The 20,688-nt window shown below is 36.7% G+C and overlaps 1 protein-coding gene across 1 annotated transcript in view; it reads right to left on the bottom strand.

The window, feature by feature from the left end:
* MIPOL1 (mirror-image polydactyly 1) overlaps positions 1-20,688 on the bottom strand; it is a 178,138-nt gene that overhangs the window by 132,380 nt on the left and 25,070 nt on the right. The window contains exons 2-3 of the mRNA XM_056492662.1: positions 16,573-16,707; positions 15,255-15,334 (exon numbers count right to left, since the gene is read on the bottom strand). Of these exons, the coding sequence (XP_056348637.1) occupies positions 15,255-15,334; positions 16,573-16,589 (97 nt within the window). The 5' untranslated portion in view covers positions 16,590-16,707. The remainder of the gene's footprint in view (positions 1-15,254; positions 15,335-16,572; positions 16,708-20,688) is intronic.

The following is a 20,688-nucleotide window of genomic DNA, read 5'->3' as shown; positions in this document are numbered from 1 at the left end:
TTTGTTTCTTAGCATATAGGTATCATTACCATAAAATATTTTTCAATCAGTATAATACTAATTTCAGTGCTTTAATTGAAATATGTTCCTCATATCATCTCACAGCTAGTGCAGAAATTGAACACAAGGCCACAGCCACCTGGATCCTTTGAACAAGTGTACGCTGTTTCCACTGGCTTGAAATCCCGCAGGTTTTTGAGTAGCTTTCCTCTGAAGTGCATCTAAAAACAGGATTTGATTTCTTACTCCTCCTTACAGTAAAGAGCAAGGATCTCTAAAGAAACATACATTTAAAAAAATCACCAAATATACTCTAAGAACCTTGGGAGTGACAACTCATAAGGGCAACATTTTGAAACCTTTCCAGTAAGTACTATCTGAAAACTAACCTAGTCTGAATTTCCATAGCTGCAAACATTTTATAGGAAGTTGTGTTTCTCATTTGATTTATGTTATAAAGAACTTCCTATGAAATATCCTGTTCACTTCTCCTGTATCAGATGCAGTGTCTGTACAAATGCAGTTGCAAATTGTGCTGCCACATGCTGCAGGGCAGGTGCAATGTTTCACCTGCCATAACAACTTTTCCTCCTCCTCCTCTCTAGGGCATCCACTTATCTATAGGCTATGTATATGTGAAGTGTCTCAAGTGAAGTGTGTCACATTCTGTGGAAGAATTCAAGCACAATGTCTATCTGTTGACATAACCAGTGACAGTACTGCCAGGAACCTTTGCTCCTTGTTTAGCACCACGGTACTCTACTTTGGCCCTGTGAAAGTTGGAGAAGAAAAATCTCACTCCAGAGAGCTAAAATTTTAGATGATGTTTTAGGCTGCTTCTATTCCCTTAGCATGAGAGCAAGTTTTTCCTCTTTTCACAGTTCCTGTTCTGTTAATTTGCTCCTTTAATCCCAGGACTTTAAGAAGAGACCACAGAAGAGTCACTGAAGTTGGCAGAGACCACTGGAGATCACCTTGCTGGCACCTCCATCATTTGTATCAGGAAGTTGTCACCAGCAAGTTCCTGATCATCTGAGTCCTGCTGTTGTCCTTCCAGCAGATCATTAACACCACTGTAGTACCCCATGAGAACCTGGACCTTTGAACATGAGAATTCTTCCAATTCTCTGAAGAAGGCCTCGTCTCCATCACTCCATCCTCCTCCATGCCCCTCCCTCTTAGGAGAAGGCTCAAGGCAAACACCACCTGGGTTCCCACACCCTTGCTCATCATGCCCAGAGCCATACAGTCACATCCAATACTTCCCAGGCCACCCCAACAGCATCACTAATGCCTACACTGAAGAGCAGCAGGGAGTAAGAGGGTCAGATGGGCATCAGCAGGCTTTCAATAACATTCTGAATATGAGCTGTCAACAAAATGCAAAGATCTAGATAACAGGTCAGTTCAGCAGGCAAATTTTTATTTTTAAAACCAGAAATAAACATGACTGCATGATGAGGTAAATATCTGCATTAGCAGTTGCACTTCTGCTAAATCCTTGGGCTGTGTCAAGATATGTATTTTTAACTGTAAATTACTGCAGCTAAAGAAAAAAGAGAATTTAGAATAGTACTAGAACTGTGTTGGCATTTATTAATGCTAATGCTGCTTCTTTAGACAACATACATTTGCAGGACACCTCTTCATCCAGATTCAATTCCCTCAAGCACATGGGTAGCACTAAGTCGCATCACAGGAAGGCAGTAAGTGGCATTCCTGGAAATATTAGGTGAAACACAGAGGATCTGGTTTTTTTCCTCCACTGGCTTTGTAAGAGAGAAGATGATGGCAGCCTCTTCCACTCAAAATTGAAAGCACTCTGCCCAAGGGCATTAAGGTGAGAGGCTTTACTCATTTAATAAAGCTGCAATACTTTTTTTTTTTTTTTAAATCAATGTGCAAAATTTGTCAGTAGAATGCTTTGGGGAAGACATTTTGAACACTGTCAGATCAATGGACATAGGACTAATTTTATTTTTAAAAACACTTTATTCTTCATGACCCCCTCTTGAAATAATTTAGGCTTTGGTCCATGGTAGCTAGTCTTTTTGCTAAACTAAGAGGCAATTTCAATCAATGCACTTCAGTGCTTTTCCTCATGCCTCCTGCAAATTGTATTGTGCACTAATTACCAATGCTGCAGACACACACTGGGGAGTAAGTAGCATTTGCAATAATCAGGCTGCACAGGGAACATCAGGGAAAGGGTAAAACAGCCTTGCAAGCTTTGGAAAAAATTATGTAGATTTCATTAAGTGGTACCACCACTACTGATTCTGGTTCTTGAGTACACTAAACAACATTTTTTCCATATAAAATAATATAAGTTCAGTAGCCCAGATTAATATTTCACTATGGGGAGAAGCTGAACAGCTGATCTACTGTATGTATTTATTTGAATGAATAGCTTGTTCACATTGTGGGAAAGAAAAGCAAATGTTAAGAAGAAGGAATATAAAGACACCAGAATTAAATCTGGGAATTGATTGTGAGGGACGTAAGGGGAAGATAATGCTGTCATGGCTTGAAACAGAAAAGGCAGAACAGAATTCAACGTTGCTAAACTGGGAGTGGTTAAAAAGTCAAGTAAAAACATTAAATGCATCATACTGTGCAGGCACCCACTATTCCTCATCACTTCTGAGAAGTGGGGGATCAGCATCAAGATCAGGGAAAGCACAGGATTAGAGAATCCTGCACCAACAGTGATAAGTGCACAGAAGGTGCAGATTCAGCTGGAAGAATAAAGAGGCAATAGCTTCCCTTGTTATACCACTCAGCATATTCAGCAGTCCTGTCATCCAGCAGAAACAGGGTGGACACACTGTCTATAGTCTTTCAGCAGCTACCAAAATGCTCTGATCACCTGAGAGGTTTGCAGGGAATCTCCACAGAATAAGAGTAAGGGAAAACAAACAAAACCCAATGGAACATGCACACAGCACCTCAAAATACAGGACTGGCTACAGATCTGGCTGCAGATAAGTATGAGGACACTAGAAGCCCAGGTGCACCAAATCAGTTCCAAGTGTAATAGTACTTACAGCTTGCTACCTATAGCTTACTGGTATTTGTTTTAAGCTGGTCTGTGGCACAGACATAGTATGTTCTCATCTGTCTGCAAAAGACTGTGAGTGAACAAACCCCTAGAGGGATGGCAGTAAGAGGCATAATAGGAAAAAGCAAAAGCATCCAGGAAGAAAATGAGCCATATACACCCTAGGAGCAAATGACTGCAAATTCAGTACCTATGACACTGTGACACTGTCAGATTACAACATTTGAAAAAATGTAGAACAAAACACTGTATTTGAGGAAGTGCAACCTGAATTTAAAAATCTCCAGAATTCCTCCCGTTAATCACAGAATGTTTTGGGTGGGAAGAGACCCTAAAGATCATCTAATTGCAATTTGCCTGCCCCCAGCAGGGAGGCCACCCATGACATCACATTGCCCAGAACATGCAGTGAGGTCTTCCCAGAGCCCTCTCTTCTCAAGGCTGAAAAACCTCAGCTCTCTCAGCCTGTCTGTCCTCACAGGAGTTGTTCTCCAGCCTTCTGATCATCTTCCAAGTCTGGATTTGCTGCAACAGGCCCACACATCTTTTGTGCTGGGGCTCCCAGACTGGATGCAGTACTTCACATGGGGTTTCACATGGCAGAGTGGAAAGGTGCAATAATTTTCTTCAACTTGCTGGCCAGCCTTCTTTTGATGCAGCCCAGGATGCTGTAGACCATTTGGGCTGCAATCATGTATTTTTTCTTCTCAGTCGAAACAAAAACACAACTTCAATGTCTGTGGGGTTTTTTTGTTTATTTGTATAACATCAAACATTTTGAATTCAAACAAGAGGGAATATTCACTTATCCAACAAAACTATCTCTGCAAAGAGCCACCCATGCCCTGTACCAAACTAACCTGTTTCCACTGGAATAATAGGACACACTTCCTATGGTGTAAAAAAACGATCTTGCCCCACTACATACCACTACATACCATCTACAACACTTGCTGCAGTAACTATGCATGTAAAAGCATTACTTTAGAACTTCATTTTAACTTGACTAATTGTGATTCTTTATTATTGGCTTTTAAATTATCTAATTTTTCTCCTACAATAATAATACTAAAAACTTATCCTGGTGGCCACTAACTTTTCAAGCTATGCAAATGAAATTAGTACTACGGTTGAATACTCCTTTTTTGAGTTGAAAATGATGAGTCAAGCATTTTGTCAAAAGACAAACATTCATTCACTCGGCTATTTAACTACAGGAATTTCTACCAAACAGAATGACTGTGAAAGACTCAGACTGTTCAACAGTTTACCCTTTACTGAATGATTAAAAGGCATAAATCCTGAAAATGAGTAGGAACTGAAATTCAAGGCATTTATAGGTGTAAATATGCAAAGAAAGAAAATGAGCCTGGTGGAAGAAATCTGATCCTATTGTCTGGCATTAATGATAAGAGTTGGTTTAGGTCTTATTCCTTTCCAGAATGCCTTTATTTTCCTTTTTCATTCATATTTGACCTAACACAGATGCAATATAAATTATTTACATACAAATGTAAAAGATGTTCATTACTTTTGACTCATTTCCTCACTGTTTCATCTTTCCCATGATCTACAAAAATTTTTTCAGAGTTAATCCTAAGAAAAGGTGCTGTAACTAATTTTCAAGAAACTAATTCCTGTTTCTGGAAAACAATTACAAAGGGTCACTACAAAAATACAAGGTCTGTAATATACGCTTTCTCCAAAACAAACAACACGAAAAAGCGAAGCTTTATTGTATTTGGACTTACTACAGATTTACTTATGTTAGCAACTATTCAGGCCCCTTCAGTGCAGTGTAGTATACTGAGACCAAGTAATCTGCAACTAAGAGCAAATGGCTGTCCCTTCATGATGCACTTTTTCTAACATTTAAAGAAAACTGAGCAACTTTAAGATGATTATTCAGTAGGACTCTAAGATCTCACTAAATCACTTCCATAGCATGTAAGAATGGCAGTCAGGAACCTGATAACAAGCAAAGACTGAGCTCAGAGTAGATTTGTAATACAAAGCTAATTCCTTTTATTTCTCTGTGCTCTGCCCAGTCAAAGCACCATGTATTACCTGCCAAACCCTTGGCAGTAACAAAGAGGAAATCACCACATAGATGCATTGTACATTCAGTGCCCCCAGAACACAGGACCATGGGCTCTGCAGAGAGCATCATGGGTCAGCTCTAAAGAATGGGGACTATCAACTTACTTTTAAGTAACTCTTGCTCATAAAGGTCCTGGATTTATCTCTGAGATAGGGTATTTCCTCTCACTTTAAGATAAGTTCATTGAAATAAGCCTTGGAAAGAACATTTTTATGGAAACTCTCACAGATATTTTTCAGGAGATGCATAAGTGCTGTGACAGTCATTTTAAAGCCATTGAGACTAAGGCAAAGAGTGATGAAGTAATTGCACTGAGGTCATTGAGCAAGCTACATGTCGTGGTTCCAGCCAGGGTTTAGTTTTGCAGTAGACAGGAAGGTGCATGGCCAGGACACAAGTTACTCTACCCAACTCACATGATTGCCAGGGCCAGGGGAAAGGAGCTCTCTTCTGGAGTTCCTTCTGGGCATGAAAACGTGGCAGAGGGAGCTGTCCAGTGTTGCCTTTTAAGGGGGAAGAGGTGGTTGGGGGACTGAGGGTGTGGTTTCTGTGTGAATAGTTTCTTTTCTTATTCCCTCTATCATTAGTATTGTTGCTGTTACTGTTCAGTTTCTTATCTCATTGCTGTACCCAGTAAATTGCTCTTATCTCAACCCATGATCTTTGTTTTTCATGCCCCAAATTGGAGGGTGGAAAGGGAATGGCACATGGTTTAATGGAAGAATTAATTGGAGAATACCATTGCTAAACCAAGACAGCTGTAACTGGAGCCCAGTGGAGGCGTGAAGTGTTGAGATTCAACAGATCTGCCCAGAGTGGGTCGGAAACAAGTTTGATCTTAGCATTTGTTGTATTAGGTCCAGAGCCAGTGGCCACAATGCTGCTTGAGCTGTTCAAATGGGCATGTAAATACAACCATGTATATATTCCCATATGTGCTCCTCATGATGACCTTTTTAGAGCAGGGAGAGGGATCAGGATTCCTTTGTTAATGTACTGTAGGATATCAGTTTATTACATGATAACATCAAGGACAATGAAGGTCATTTGGGATGTGTATTCAGTGTTTCTCTCCTATCCTTACTCAGGTACTACCTCTGGGAGGTAGTGGGAAGAAGAGGGGGGATGACTTTCCCCAGCTTTTCACCCCTTTTCCTCCTTCAGACCTATTAAAACAGCTTTTGAGAATTTTGAATTTCTGCTGGATGTTAAGGAAAGCATATTCTTGTTGCTAACTCTGCCATGTCTCCTCAGTGCAGTCTACACCATATTTACAGTCAGGACAGAGATTTCTAGGGAGGTCTTTCAGAAATCTGCCTTGAGGGTGGATGGCCATGAGTAGCATAGAGTGTGGGAGAGAATGGGCGAGTATTTGGGGAAATTCTCTGCTCCAGTGGTTTAGCAGTTCACCCCTGAACAAATACAAGACCCTGTTTAAACTGACAGAATGCTGCACTGCAAGGAAAATGCTGTGGCAACTCCAGAGGAGCAATTTATTGCTGTGTGCTGGGCCCTGGCTACTCTCTACTGGACACAGCTCAATACTAGAGAACACCCTCCAGGGGAGGAGTACGAAAACAGATCTCCTGCAGGCACCAGGGCCTCTCAAACTGCAGCTGAACCGGGGCAACAACACGTGCCAGCAGCAGTCACCCCTACACAGAAGAAATCCAAGACCAAATGAGTTTACTTAGTGAGGAGTAAAGAGGAAACAGGGCCCAGAGAACAGGAGGAAGAGGCAGGAACAGAGAACCACTGATCACTATTACCTCAGGAGAGGGTATTTCAAGGACCCAAAAGGTACCATTAGGCTTTTAGGATAGCTGCTGTGAAGACATAAGAAATTACACAGCTCAATACCTTTCCTGGTCTATCAGAAGGCTCAGTTTTTTGAGTCAGCTGTCCTGAGTGGGCTTGAATAGGAAACCCCAAATGCCCAGGGATTTGGGAAATCATTACTAACAGGCCTGAAAGCAAAAATTTTGGATTATCAGGAGGAAAATGTCCTGGTCCCAGCAATGATAGGGTTGTAGCCAGGAGGGGACATAGCCAGGACACAGACATTATTCTACACCACCTCATGTCATGAGGACTCTTTTCTGGGTAGATGGGGTGCCTTCTGGTCCATAAAATGTGTTGGAGGGAGCCATCCAGCATTGGCCATTACTAGGGGAGAAATGGCAGTCTATTACTGAGCATGCTGTAGTGTGTGTTTTTCTCCTGAATTGTTTCTTTTCCTGTACCCTCTGTCATTAGTATTTTTGCTGTTATTGTTTGTTTTCTTATCTCACTGCTGTTCCCAGTAATTTGCTTTTCTCTGAACCTGTGATCTTTACCTTTTGTGGCTCCAGCTGGAGGAGACAGGGCAGGGAGCTGCATGTGGTTTTAGTGAGAGTGCGAAACTGCCTAAACCATGACACCATGACAGAAGGAAAAACTGCAGAAGGTCAAAGGGACTGGATCCACACTGCATCTTGGAGCCTGTGCTACCTCACTGATGGTCCTCCCTGCTCTTTTCTCCTGCTCAGAGACGTCAAATTCTACTCTTTTCTGTCTGAGATGTTTTAGAAACTAGTATCTACTGTACTTCAACAAAAAAATACCACTTATAAATGGCTAACATTTACACAATCAAAAAAAATTAACATTAATTTTAAATCACTAAAATAGTGTCCTTTGACACTTCTTTATGATAAGAATTTTAATTCACATGACAGGTTAGGTTACAGTATTTGTATATTGAAAGACAGATGTGCAATGTACAATATAAGCAAGCTTCCTGTAATTTCAATATTAGGCAGAATAAAGGTAATTTCACTTTTTTAAAATTATATTGAGTATTATTCTAATGATACTCCAAAGCAAAAAACTTCAAAACAATTAAAACTGCTTTAGAAGTCAATCAGGTGAACCCAACAATGCAATTCAAATGCTTAATCTCTGGCTACAGCTAAGCATTTAAGTTGTCCAAAACATTGAACAAAGAGAACAAAATAATCTTATTGCAACTTTGTTGAGAAAGTCATCTGCAAATGCAGTAAGAATAACCAAAGCTATATTATGCATTAATATTTTTGATTGCTCTATATCCCATAAAACATAGATATACAAAAAAGAAGAGGTTTGAAAATATTTTGTCTGCTAAAATATGGACAAAACTCAGAAGTTTAATGGTTTTGGGTTGTTTTAATTCCTTAAAGGAATCTTAAAGAGAACAGTGAATTCTGTTTTTGCAATATAAGTTGGGGGACATCTGTGTTATTTTGAATGCTTCTGTATTCACCTGTACTTGTGTGGAAACCAGGCAACACCCTTCATAAAGAAATAAATTGAGAAGGAGATTAAGAACAGTTGGGAGTTATTCTGGCAAAGGCAATTTTTTGCAATTCTCCAAGGATTCTGATTATTTTAGTAATGATGTTCCCTCGCCTGTCTCTCTCACTACATCTTTTGTCCTCCTCTTCTGCATCTAAACAGTAATTGTGTACAAACTGTTGAATATTTAAAATTAAAAAAATGCTACTCAGACTTTAAAATATGTGGCCAATCATTACTTTGGTATTCACTGCAGTTAATCGTGATGCATTTATTAATGTGTAAATATCAGACATTTCCTTTGGCATTCCACTCTCCGTTTGCAATTCATTAACATATTGTTATTTTAAAATATTAGTCTCTGAGAAGACACTGGATTTTCATTGGATTGGTCTCACAGTTGAAAAAGCATTTTTATATTCCGAATGCATCAAAACAGCAGAATCTCTAGGCAGACACTAAGTGGGTTTCACTGAAACACAATGTTAGTTCTAATGGATGGATGATTGTGTTTGGTCTTTTGAAACTTTGAAGTATAGGTAAGTCTTGATCACACAAATTAATAAATCCTAAAGCTGGAGTTAACAATAACCATTACACCCAAATTCTGCAGCTTAGCCCAGCCAATTTTTCAAAAGGTCAGGTTGTGAACTGGAGAAGATCAGGGAGGTCCACCGCATAGCTTTGTTGCCAGGCATCTCTCGTCTGGATTGTTGCAGGCATTTATTAGTATTCGTCAGCAGACTCAACAAAGCAAACAAGAAATTCAAGCACGAATAATAAAATGAAATGCTGCTATATAACCCTTTGTCATTCAGCAAATATGGGACTTTTTAGCTACATTGTTCCTAAACCTGGGTTACTACTTTAATTTTTCTCCACAGTGCTGACTGAATGAGTATGCATGTGTGTTAAATGCAGAGCTCCCTTAACAACTGCAGGACTGCCATTTAATCTGTTGGTAGATGGACCATTTCCTGTGGGAACTCTAGCTATGATTTCCAGATCCACCAAATAAATCTCAGATTAAGATTCCAAATGAAACCTGCCTTTGGCAGATAAAAAATGTCAAGATGGATATAAACAGTAAAATTATAAATTATCTAGGTGTTGCACGATGACTTGATGTGCGTTTTTTGTTTACACTTTCCCTGATATCACAACTATACAAGGCATTCATCAAATGTCACACTTTCATAATACTGGAGGCATCATTAAAACTGTTTGGCTAAGGACCTTGAAGTGTTTAAGCAGTAGCTCAAAAGTATATTTGTGCAAAGTAGAAGAATAAATTTACATATCAGCAGCAGCTCATAAGGGATGGGTAAATATTCTGTTTATCTCTCATTGTAATTCAGGTTAGTTTAAATACAGGGTTTCAGGATATCATTACAGCCTATATGGAGTCATTACATAATTTCCAAACATAGTGTCTGCTGGAGTTTTACTAAGCATGCTGTGTTTATGTTTTCTAAACCAACTAAAAACAAAGTAAACCCTCCCACCCCATTTGTCTTTTGCTATTGTCATATCAGACAATTGCTTTTCACATATAACCCCCTTCCATTATCTAAATCTTAATGATCCAGAACTCCCTTTTATCTAGGCAGGGTCATGTTTCCCAATGCCCATTAATTATACTGGAAATTCTCTTATCCAAATGTACTCAACCTCCCCTACCACACACAAACAATTATGGCTTTGCTGAATTAAGAGTTCTAAACAAAATCCCAGATAACTACTGCTTTAGAAGTAAAGAAAAATATTGCAATTTAAAGTTTTCAATATAAAAGAGAGATCACTCTGCATAAAGTAGCCATAAAACGCCTTGCCCCCACACCCTTTACTCCAGTAGTATTCTACTAAAGATGCAGGTGAACTCACAAATAAGAGTTGGCAACACAGACCCTGAAGTACCTTTTTATAATAATTTTAAATATTTTTGCCCTGAACTTAAGCCTCATTCCAGCTGTTATAAAAATAGAAGTAATGAAGGTTTCTAAAGAAGAAAATAACCAAATTCCTCTTGCACTTGTGCAAGGTCTTCTAAAGCTCCTTCTGAAGCACTACTTAAAAATTACTGTGGTAGCAAGTGCTGTTCTCTCTGAAGTACATTTCAAGACATTCTGAAGTTAACTGCACTCATACTTTACACACTTAAGATTCAAAGTGCAGTACTTCTATTCTCCCCATCCTTAGTGCTTGCAGCCTCAGTGCAGATAAGGCCCTACAACTTTTGGGCGTACCAGAAAAGGTCCAAGAAAACCATATTCACAACACTGCAGTGAGTCAGGCAAATACTGAATATCTAGTTGTGCTTCTGATAAGAACTCTTTCTGCACGCAGTCTGGCTAAAAATGTGCTGTATTCTACCACTCAAAATGTACAAGGAAAGAAATGGAATGGAGAAAGAAGAGATGAGAATTCATATGCATGAAGGGGTGATTATATTTACAGGAAGGACCAAGTGGTATTGGATGATTTTTCAACTCGTTAGCTCATTCTTATCTTCTAAGTCACATCACACTATTCCTTCTTCTTCCATGAAAGAGGTTTTTTTCATCTTCCATGCATAGTGTTGCTCAACAGTTACTAGCTACCTTTCCTAGGTATTACTCATGAAAGTTCATCCTCTCAGCCTCTTTTCAGCATTTTACATCATTCAGAGATGAACTGCAACTACACTTTGCATTTTGCAAGGGGATCTCTGACTGCACACAGTGAGGTGGATGCTGAAAGCACAGCACACATTGAAGACACTGATGAACTGAGCCACACTGGTGTAGAGGGTGCTGCCTCTCTGCATATCACGTGGATTTCTCTGCATACAAAGCACCCTTGCAATATCCAGACCTTCTTTCCTTCCCAAGTAAACAGCACTTTGTCACTAAAATATGCTAGGACAGGGAGAATAGGCTCACAATATCTCCTGTTGAGGCATGTAAAAGAAGAAAGAGACTTCACTATGACAAGTATGCTTAAGTCTGCCTCTGCTACAATCTTGAAAGGGGGGCTTTAGATTTACTTTAGTGTTTACAGCTGTAGTGGGTATATATGGGAGAAATGGGCAGCAGCACCTTTACCATTTGCAGCTTCTTTACCCAAGTAGAAAAACCTTTACAGTTCCATATTACTCTCAAGGCTTTCTTTACCCATTCATCTTTGTGTGTGCCAAATTCACACAACAGAAATTCCAGACAAGAAAGTCCTTGTAATTACTATTGCAAAAACAAATCCACAAAAAAAAAAGAACATTAAAACCATTATACAACCAGAAAAGTTTTCTACTTCTAATAAGATAGACAAAGTTACACAAAAAGATTATTAGTTTTACTTAACCTTTGCATATGACTACATTTCCTGAATTGCCACGAATGTAAAACACCCCAAAACCCCACAGCTCACCACCAGATAAAACACCTTCATTACAAATTTCCCCACACTGGTTCTGCACTTCTATTCCAATCTACATTATCACATCTCTTTAAAGCTAGTCTCCCCTGAACTAGTTTCCAGAGACACAATTTAAAAGTATATTTACAAGCTGCAAACATTCTTTTGAAGTTACATGGAAAGTGTGTATATGGATCATAACTAAAGTTGCCATCAAATACTCAGAAGTGAGATTGGTTCACTGACTTACATTTCAATATATGCTTCAAGTAATGGCTTAGCAATACATATATATTTATTTCTACGCTTGAAAAACACAATAACCACCTTTTAAGAAAGCAAACAACTTCACCATTAAAATAATCAATCTATTAACTTAGCAATTTCCAAAAAAAAATTATGCAATGCTTTTAATTCTGGAGTCAGCAAAACTCTAATTTTGTCGTCAAAACAGACCAAACAGTACTTAAAATTCTAAGGCTTCTCCTAATTTCTGCCCTCTCCTTAAAGCATGGATGTTCATAAACATGACATAAGCAAAAACATTACAATGGTTAAAGACTATATAATACAGAACTATAGCTGCACCAATTCAAACATGGTACATGAGTCAAATAAGACACAAATTTAACTCTAGCATTTGCACACTCCTATCCTGGTAATACTTCTGGAAAACTGCCATATCAAGTCCTAAATGTATATATAAGAGGAGAAACCACCCAATTTCAGGTTCCCTCTTGTGTTTTCATAATATTAATGTCTTCATAGTTCCCATCATGCATGGAAACCCTACTGAAGTAACAACTCTACCCCAATGCAATGTGCTTCCCCACACCCACCACCATTGCAATGCAAAAATATGCACTTATTTGCCAATATAAGTTTATTCTTATAACTGAATACTATTCTAGGCTTTCTAGATTGGATCCTGAATATTTTTCATTTCTAACTGGCACAGTTCTCACTGGTCTGCTGCCAATGTTCCTGGTACATTCTCTCAAGTATCCTTAGAGGGAAATTAAAAAAGGCATTAACCTTCTATCAAAAACAAGAGAAAGGGTACATTTAAACTGGATGCAAACACAAAATAACAAGCCTTGCACACAAATTGTTCTTTCAATTTTTCCTAATAGAACAGAACAGTGACAAAGTCTTCAGTCCACACAGGGATACTATACTCCAAACAACTCGGAAAGTTGAAAAGAAAATCTCACCTATCAAACACTTCAGACACATTCCTCTTAAACACTACCTTTCTTTCAAGTATTTTATTTTATAACATCTATTAACAGGTTACATATTATCCCACATAACCGCCATAAACTTACACTTCTCTGTATCAGTTTTTTCTATTTTTTCAAATTTTCATTGCTTGACTGAATTTTCATCTAGTCAGATAAATTTAATCTTGTATTTGCTTTACCATCCTTATTTGTTGACAAATAATGTAAACTCCAATATTTCAATATATTCTTTAAAAATTTTTTTAATAAATCATTATAGGGTTATTCTAAACCCAGCTTTTAAACTCCAAGTTACAAGAAAGGAACACCCTATATAGCACAGTACCAACTGCATAAAGAAAGATACAAAGATGACAGTGCAAGCAGGACACAAAATAGTACACTCCTCAACACACACAGAAAATGAAAAGTTGCTGTGATTAAGTAATACAATGAGAAAATGCATCAGAATAGCTACCAAGAGCACATATTGAACATTATGTTGCTGAAATTGACCTATTAGGTTTATGACAAATGAATGTAATGTAGCTGTTAATACGCAAATTAAATTCTAAGAAAATAAAAATTCCTCATCCACACCAGCATAATGACAATTTACCCATAATCTCTTTTTCTAAATTTCCTAGGAGCAAAACCACAAGGAAATATATGACTTATTAATGATTATGCTACATAAAAATGTATAAATTTTACTTTTGTTTATAGGACAACTTCTATTGGATACATGAATCTGTAAGTGCTAGCTTGGAAGAAACAGCTGTCTAAACAGCACAAAATATTGACTTTATGCATCAGAAAAATAATACACATGATACTCAGTAAGTATTCAGTTTTAAAAATATCTCTGAGCAGCAGCAGAACGTAATTTCTTGCAATTAGACAGAAAACATTTAACAGAGAATCAGTTTCATTTGCCTACTTTGGAAAACTTAACCTTTTGAACCATTCTTAGGGTATGCTGACCCCTAAAGGTCTAAAAATACTAAGCCTGATTAAGCCATTACACGTTCAAATTGTCAGAATACAATTCTTCACTAACTCATACCACCATTACTATTTTTGTTTACAAAGTACATGATTCAAAATCTTTTAAACTTCACTCAGTAACAGCTCAAAATTCCATAAATTAAAAATAAACAAGTAGTTTATTTTACAGGATAATATAGGTAGAAATTCTGTTACATGTGAAAGAAAAGCATCATCTACAAAAAGAAGCATTTCTTCTTTCTTCTAAACAGACTCTCCATGAGAAACTTGATATTTATTATCTTTTGAGAGAGAATACATAGCGTAGAACTCAAAAAAAGGAAATGTACAAGATGAGGCTCTGATATAGAGGGAAATTTTGATGTTGACACATCTACTCCCTTCTGGATTTTTTAACCTAAACATAGTCACATAATAGCAAAAATCCACCCTAAAGTGAGGGTATCTTTTTTACGTCTTTCCCTTTCTTCCTTTTCCATGTCACAATCTAGTCACAAGCCACTTCTTCTACAAAGTCAGTCCCTCATGTAATGTATTCTCAAATTCAGTGGGTTTTCTTCCCCTTAGGTTTCTGTCACAAAACACAGAAGAATGTATCTGAGAACAATTGTGTCTGGTCAACCAACTAAAAATGCAAAAACATACTTGCATCCTGATGAAGATGAAACTCCATAAACTGGGAAAGCTCCAAGTTAACCAAGCCCACCTTTACCTCCAAGCCTTACCCTACTGTCTAAATTCAACTGAGCTACTAATGAGAAACTCATTAATATTAACAGATGGCTTAATCACACCCAAGCCAAGAGAGAATAGCCAAGAGCATTACTTTAAAACAGACTTTCAGATTTATCGTTAACAATTAAAAAAAAAAGGTTGGAAAGTAAAGTGCAATGTAAAGACTAAGAATTTAAACAAGACTTCTGCAAGTTAAACAAAAATATTTTCAATGAGCCAGAAAATAAAGGTGAAGCTTTATATTCATGTAGCTGCTCTCCTGTTACTCCAAGTACTTTTAAGGGGCAGTATGTGGTTTTGGGTTTTTTTCTTTTCTTCCAAAGTCAGTCATATATCAGCAAGAACAAACACACTCCAGTCACTGCCTAGCACTGGTATAACACCTGAGGTTCCTTATTAATATCTTTAAAGTCCCTACCTTTTGACCAGTTCTCCATTTGTTCTCCTGAACTTGTTTGATCTGGCACTGAGTCCAGTTTTTGCTTGAAGGTTTCAGTGCTAAAATAAAACAAACTAGTTAAATAAACTTGAAACAATATAATACACCTATACTTTGCCTTCATTTGACAGAAAATTTACAAAACAAATTATTTTCAATATTTATAGCAGCACAATGAAATCTGCATACTTTAACAGTCAGTGAAAAATTATATTTCTCAGTAAAATATTTTTTCTTCAGTCATCTCATTTTAATAATTGTTCGGTTCAGTTTTCTGTTGCATGTGATGTCTTTGTTGAATTATTTATTAGTTTGGTTTTTTCTTCTAGAATCTGGTCTTGGAAGTACACATTAGTGAGCACAGCCCAAATCACACCAAGCAGTCCTGCTGCAGTCAAGAAGACTGCTCACTTTGGCAGTTATTACAGATGGTGGCATATGCTTCACTTTACAGCGTTCTTTCTCTTGCTTTAATTTCCTACATAAAATACAGGTAACCTGGCCCAAGACCCCTCTAGCTCTGAATTTGCAGGTCTTTCTAAACAACTAAATAATGCATCTGAATATTTGCATGCATATTGCTTCAGACTACAGTTAATTACACAGTTGCAATGTTTCATATAATGAAAGATCTTCAACAAGTAACCCTCAATAAGACTGCCTACCAGGCATCATTTTGCATGTTAAAATATACACTCTCTTATGTGTTAAAAATTCAATGAAACTCTGTATTGAAAGGAAATCTAAATAAGTTTGTAATCTTGGTAACACAGTAAGCTTACAACAAATTGCATTAATTACTCAAACACCTTTTTAAAAGGTATTGTACATAGGACAATTTTTATCCTTAACTATGCAGTTGTGCTTATTTTGTATGTTTTCCCTGCTACATTATTTTTACATTTATTAAAACGATGCACGTGCCTTGAAGACACAGTGGCTAGATTATGAAAAACACTCAGTTGTCATTGTGCTGGAAAATGTAAGAGATTTAGAAAAAATTAAGTACATGTTTTAAAATTTAAGCAAATTATACCAAGACACATATCCTAAATAATAAAGCAGCAGAAGAAATTATTTTCCCATAAAACACCAAAAAAGCAGATTATTTCATTTTTCTAATTAAAATTATAAAAAAATTTATTGTACAAACACTTAAGATTCAACACTAACACATAAAAAAAAAATTCAATAAATACATATTTAGCTCATATTATTTGTTGACTAGAAATCCACATGATAAAAAAATGTATAGGATTTGATGTGCTCAGGTCTTAACTAAAAATAAAAAGTTCACCTCATATTGCAGAACATTGAGTCCCTTAACAGAACCCTTCAAATGAAGCTGTACGCTTCCTCTTCAATTCCGAGTAACTGTGTTGATTTGAAGTTGGCAATCTTTTCCTAAGTTCCTCATTTACTTTTGGATTAGCTGAAAATATAGAGGGTTATTAATATCAAGAAATAGGTTTCTGTCTATGAAGCCATTTCCCTACATATTGCACAAAAAGGTTCATAATAATTGCAGTATTTTAATAAGATATTCATATAGCACGACATGAAGAAAATATGGTATTTAATAACCTCTGGAGTATTTTAAAACATGTCTTAGGGCCTTAATGTGTCTAGTAATATACTATTTAAAACCATAATTTTATCCCTCCACAATATACAGTCATTCTTCCTCGCCATTTACCCAGCTAATGAATGCCAGCAATTAGTAAAATGTAATCCCATTGCACAATCATTTTAATGCTTTTAGCACTCAGAAAAGTAAACACCAAATTAATACTGCTCAAGCCATATCAGATCCTAGCTGGAAGCAAGCAATTATAGTTCAGCTCCTCAGGTGTAATTAAATGATTGGAATGATTTAGTTCCATAAATGCAAGTTAATTCATAAGCAAGCAACAAATATACTGGGAGTAATTACAAGAAACATTGACAGTCTAAGCAGGGCATGTGCCTTTCTGTAGCTGATATAGGAAAATGCTGCCCTCTCCCGGAAATAATAGACTATGGCACAGGAAAAATTCATGACTGAAGTCAAGAGGCTCATTTTACCGACTTTGTCTTCATAGGTGAAATAGATTCTGTTAACTAATAGGAATTTTTTGGTTTAAACTTAGAGAAAATAAAATTAAAAATCGTTGATATCAGATATCGGGTCACCTATTGATCAAAGTAAAATGGAAAGATTTTTGGGGCTCCCTAGGGTATACCAATTAATTTCCCCATAATTTGGAAAAAAAAAAAAAAAGTTAGGATACATAAAAACAAAATATTCCAGACACTAAATATTTAAAGTAGTTGCTCTGAACACAAATGCTGCAATAGGTAACTGACTTGTGCACAACACTTGTTTTCAAGATGCACCTTTACAGAAGGTACCTTGAACATAAGGTATTTTTAGAACCAAAACTTATTGAACCATCATTATCCAGTGAGTGGTAAAAGTCACCATTTCAAAAATGATCAGAAGTGGCCATTAAGGTTTTCACACAAGGAATCTTCAGAAGAATTAAATACTTTCATCTGAAGATAATCTGTTAATAATCAATTTATGCAATAATGAGGGGGAAATAAAGCCAGAGATTAAAATAAAGTGTACTGGCAGACCAAGACAAAACTGAAAATACGAAACGAAGCCATAACCCAAATGGCAGAGGTAATTTTAAATTTAATATCCTTATTCACTATTTATTTATCCAATTGTGCTAGTGCAAAACTACTAGGACATCATGAAAGGAAGTGAAAATAAAAAAGAAAATGTCCCTATCGGTTGAATATAAAATGCAACAGTCACATAAAATAAATAGTTAAGTACAATAATGAAAGAACTCTCAGGCCTAACTGTTTTGCATCTACAAAGATAAGAAATGCTTCCCATACAGCAGCATGGGAGAAAAATTACACTGTATATACCTTCACATATACCACTGTTTTTCCTTCTTGATTCAGAAGCACCTGATCAATGTAAAAGCCTTAGAATTGTTCTTTACCAATCGCACTTTGGCATTAAAAATTTATTTGTTCCACATGGTGGTGTATTTCAAAACAAACTCAAGCTGTACAAAATACCTTGTGTGCTGCTTTACTTACCGTGGAAAAGAAAAAAATTATTTTAAGAAGTCATATTATTAAAAGTTTAAAATGTACTGCACATTTGCTTTGCCCTTTGATGTCACAGTCCTATTTTTCTATTCAAATCTTGTACACTGTAAGTTAATTGCTTTTGGAAACTACTTATTATTCATGTAAAAATTAATGTGCCAATGTGTTTAAATCCTTTTAAATGACCATTCATGCATCTTTCTTCTTTAAGTACCAATGAAATCTGTCAAAGATATCAATGCAAGATGGTCTTAGACAAAGTTCTAATATAGATTTTTTCTGCTAACATAAGATTTTCATTTTCGTCAACTTTACTTAAATTCCATTAATTTTTTAAGCTGCTTTTAATAAATTCACAAGTAAAAAATTTTAGGCTCCATAGTCTGTCATTTGTGTTCCAGCTGACTTTATGAATATTAATAACAGTGTTATCCTGATTAAATAGGCTTCATATAAAATCCCTGTGAATCCTATAGCTCAGACATCTCATTTTTCCAACTCTTTATGAATTTGGATTCAGACATTAAACTGGAAAAAACCTTAAAAAACAGATTCAGTGGTACATTGGTATACCCTTAAGCAAAAAATTAGCTGTTCTAATGATTCAAATAATTAAAATTGATAGGACCACATATTGAGATTTCAGGCTTTCTGTACACATGCAACATATTTTAACTCTAATGAAAACATCAACACTTCACAGACAAGGGATTAAGAATCTATTATAAAATAATAATACCTGTCCTAATGCTTACCTTAAACAAACAGATGATATAATCTTATATCTTTATATATGGAGTGCTGATTTGGAGAAGTATTTTCCAAAGAAAAAGAAATTAGTGGATGCTTAATTACATAAGCATACACATGAAATACATGAACATTCCAGTTTATCACATGAGCCCAGGGAAAAACAGCATTAACTATTAAATGGTTCATACTTCAGGAAAACTGACCTTTTTCTTAAGAATGTCAAATTGAAACACAAAGGAAATACTAATATTATCCTATGAGACTCATGCAGTCCCAGTTTTGAACTGTTAACTTCTTCCCATGCTCATATGTTTGAATTATTTACATCTATGACAGATAAAAATGGAAAATAAGGCTCACTGTGCTGCCTTCACTTTTTTATATAGTGCTAACTGGAATGACTGTTTCCTCATCCATTCAGGAAAATATTCTGCAAAAACACCATTAAAATACTTTGCCTTTCAGTACCTTGGAATATGAATGGATTTTAGGAGAAAAAAAAAAATCTAAACAAAATAACTGCTTATTCAAAAGGATAGCATACCAATCCTGGTTCTAATTATTTATCAACACAAACCCTTCTTAGGAATTAAATAAAAACAAGATATATAAAAGTAACATATCTTGAGTGTTTGCAGAATAAGTGCTATACAAAGGAGCACCTCATGGTAAATCCAACCCCACAAGAGCCCCACAGCAACACTAAGGCCAGTGCTTTCTCTCCTGGGAAGGACTGAGAGATCTGTCTTCTAAGCTGGAGTTCAGTTACTGAGTCCCCTCCTCAGGGACAGAAACTGTTGGGACCACTCTATATGGAGACCCAGGGACTGCCAAACCCCATTCCTTGGTCTTGCCTTGAAAGAATTTGAAGTCAACCACTGAATCATGGCCTTGGCTGCTGCAACAGGATGCAAACGTTTGCTGCTCTCGACCGAATTCATCCACTCTTCAGCAAAAATCCTCCAGTCTTGGAAGAGTTTTCCCACACAGAGGGCTATCCCACCTACCCCACCTCTGGTGGAACAAGAGAACAGTTCCCACTACTCCTTGGAACAGCACTGAGCCAGTTTTTGTCCCCTTAAAGATGCAGTTGACAGTTGCCATTGACAGTGCAGGATGAAGTACCATATAGTTTATGAAGAGGGAAACAGAGGATGAATTTAGCATTATTCCCATAAGACTAATTAGATTGGCAGGATCTTCTAAAATATCCTAAAACGTTTTGCCTTGGGGCATGCTAAACTAAAATAATGAACTTAGGAGGGTACTCTACATAAAAAACAGTTACTTTCTCAAAGCATTTCCCCAGGGAGCAAACAGTTCTCTTAGTCCAGGTGGATGTCAAGTTTTGATTCATTGATACACTCCAAAAAGAGTCACATTTCCTCCCTATCTTAAGAAACTTTATGGTGTATCAGAAATTTAAGGCAATTCAAAGTAAGTTAAAACTACTTTTGGACAGTTATAAAAACACTAGTCAAAGGATAATAGAGATAGCCAATTCAAGCATTTTTTTACAAGTGGAATAATAACTCATCTGTTAGAT

This window comes from Oenanthe melanoleuca, chromosome 5 (genome assembly GCF_029582105.1).
Source record: "Oenanthe melanoleuca isolate GR-GAL-2019-014 chromosome 5, OMel1.0, whole genome shotgun sequence".
NCBI lineage: Eukaryota > Metazoa > Chordata > Aves > Passeriformes > Muscicapidae > Oenanthe > Oenanthe melanoleuca.
The sequence above is the reverse complement of the archived record's forward strand: the minus strand, read 5'-3'. Positions and strand labels throughout refer to the sequence as shown.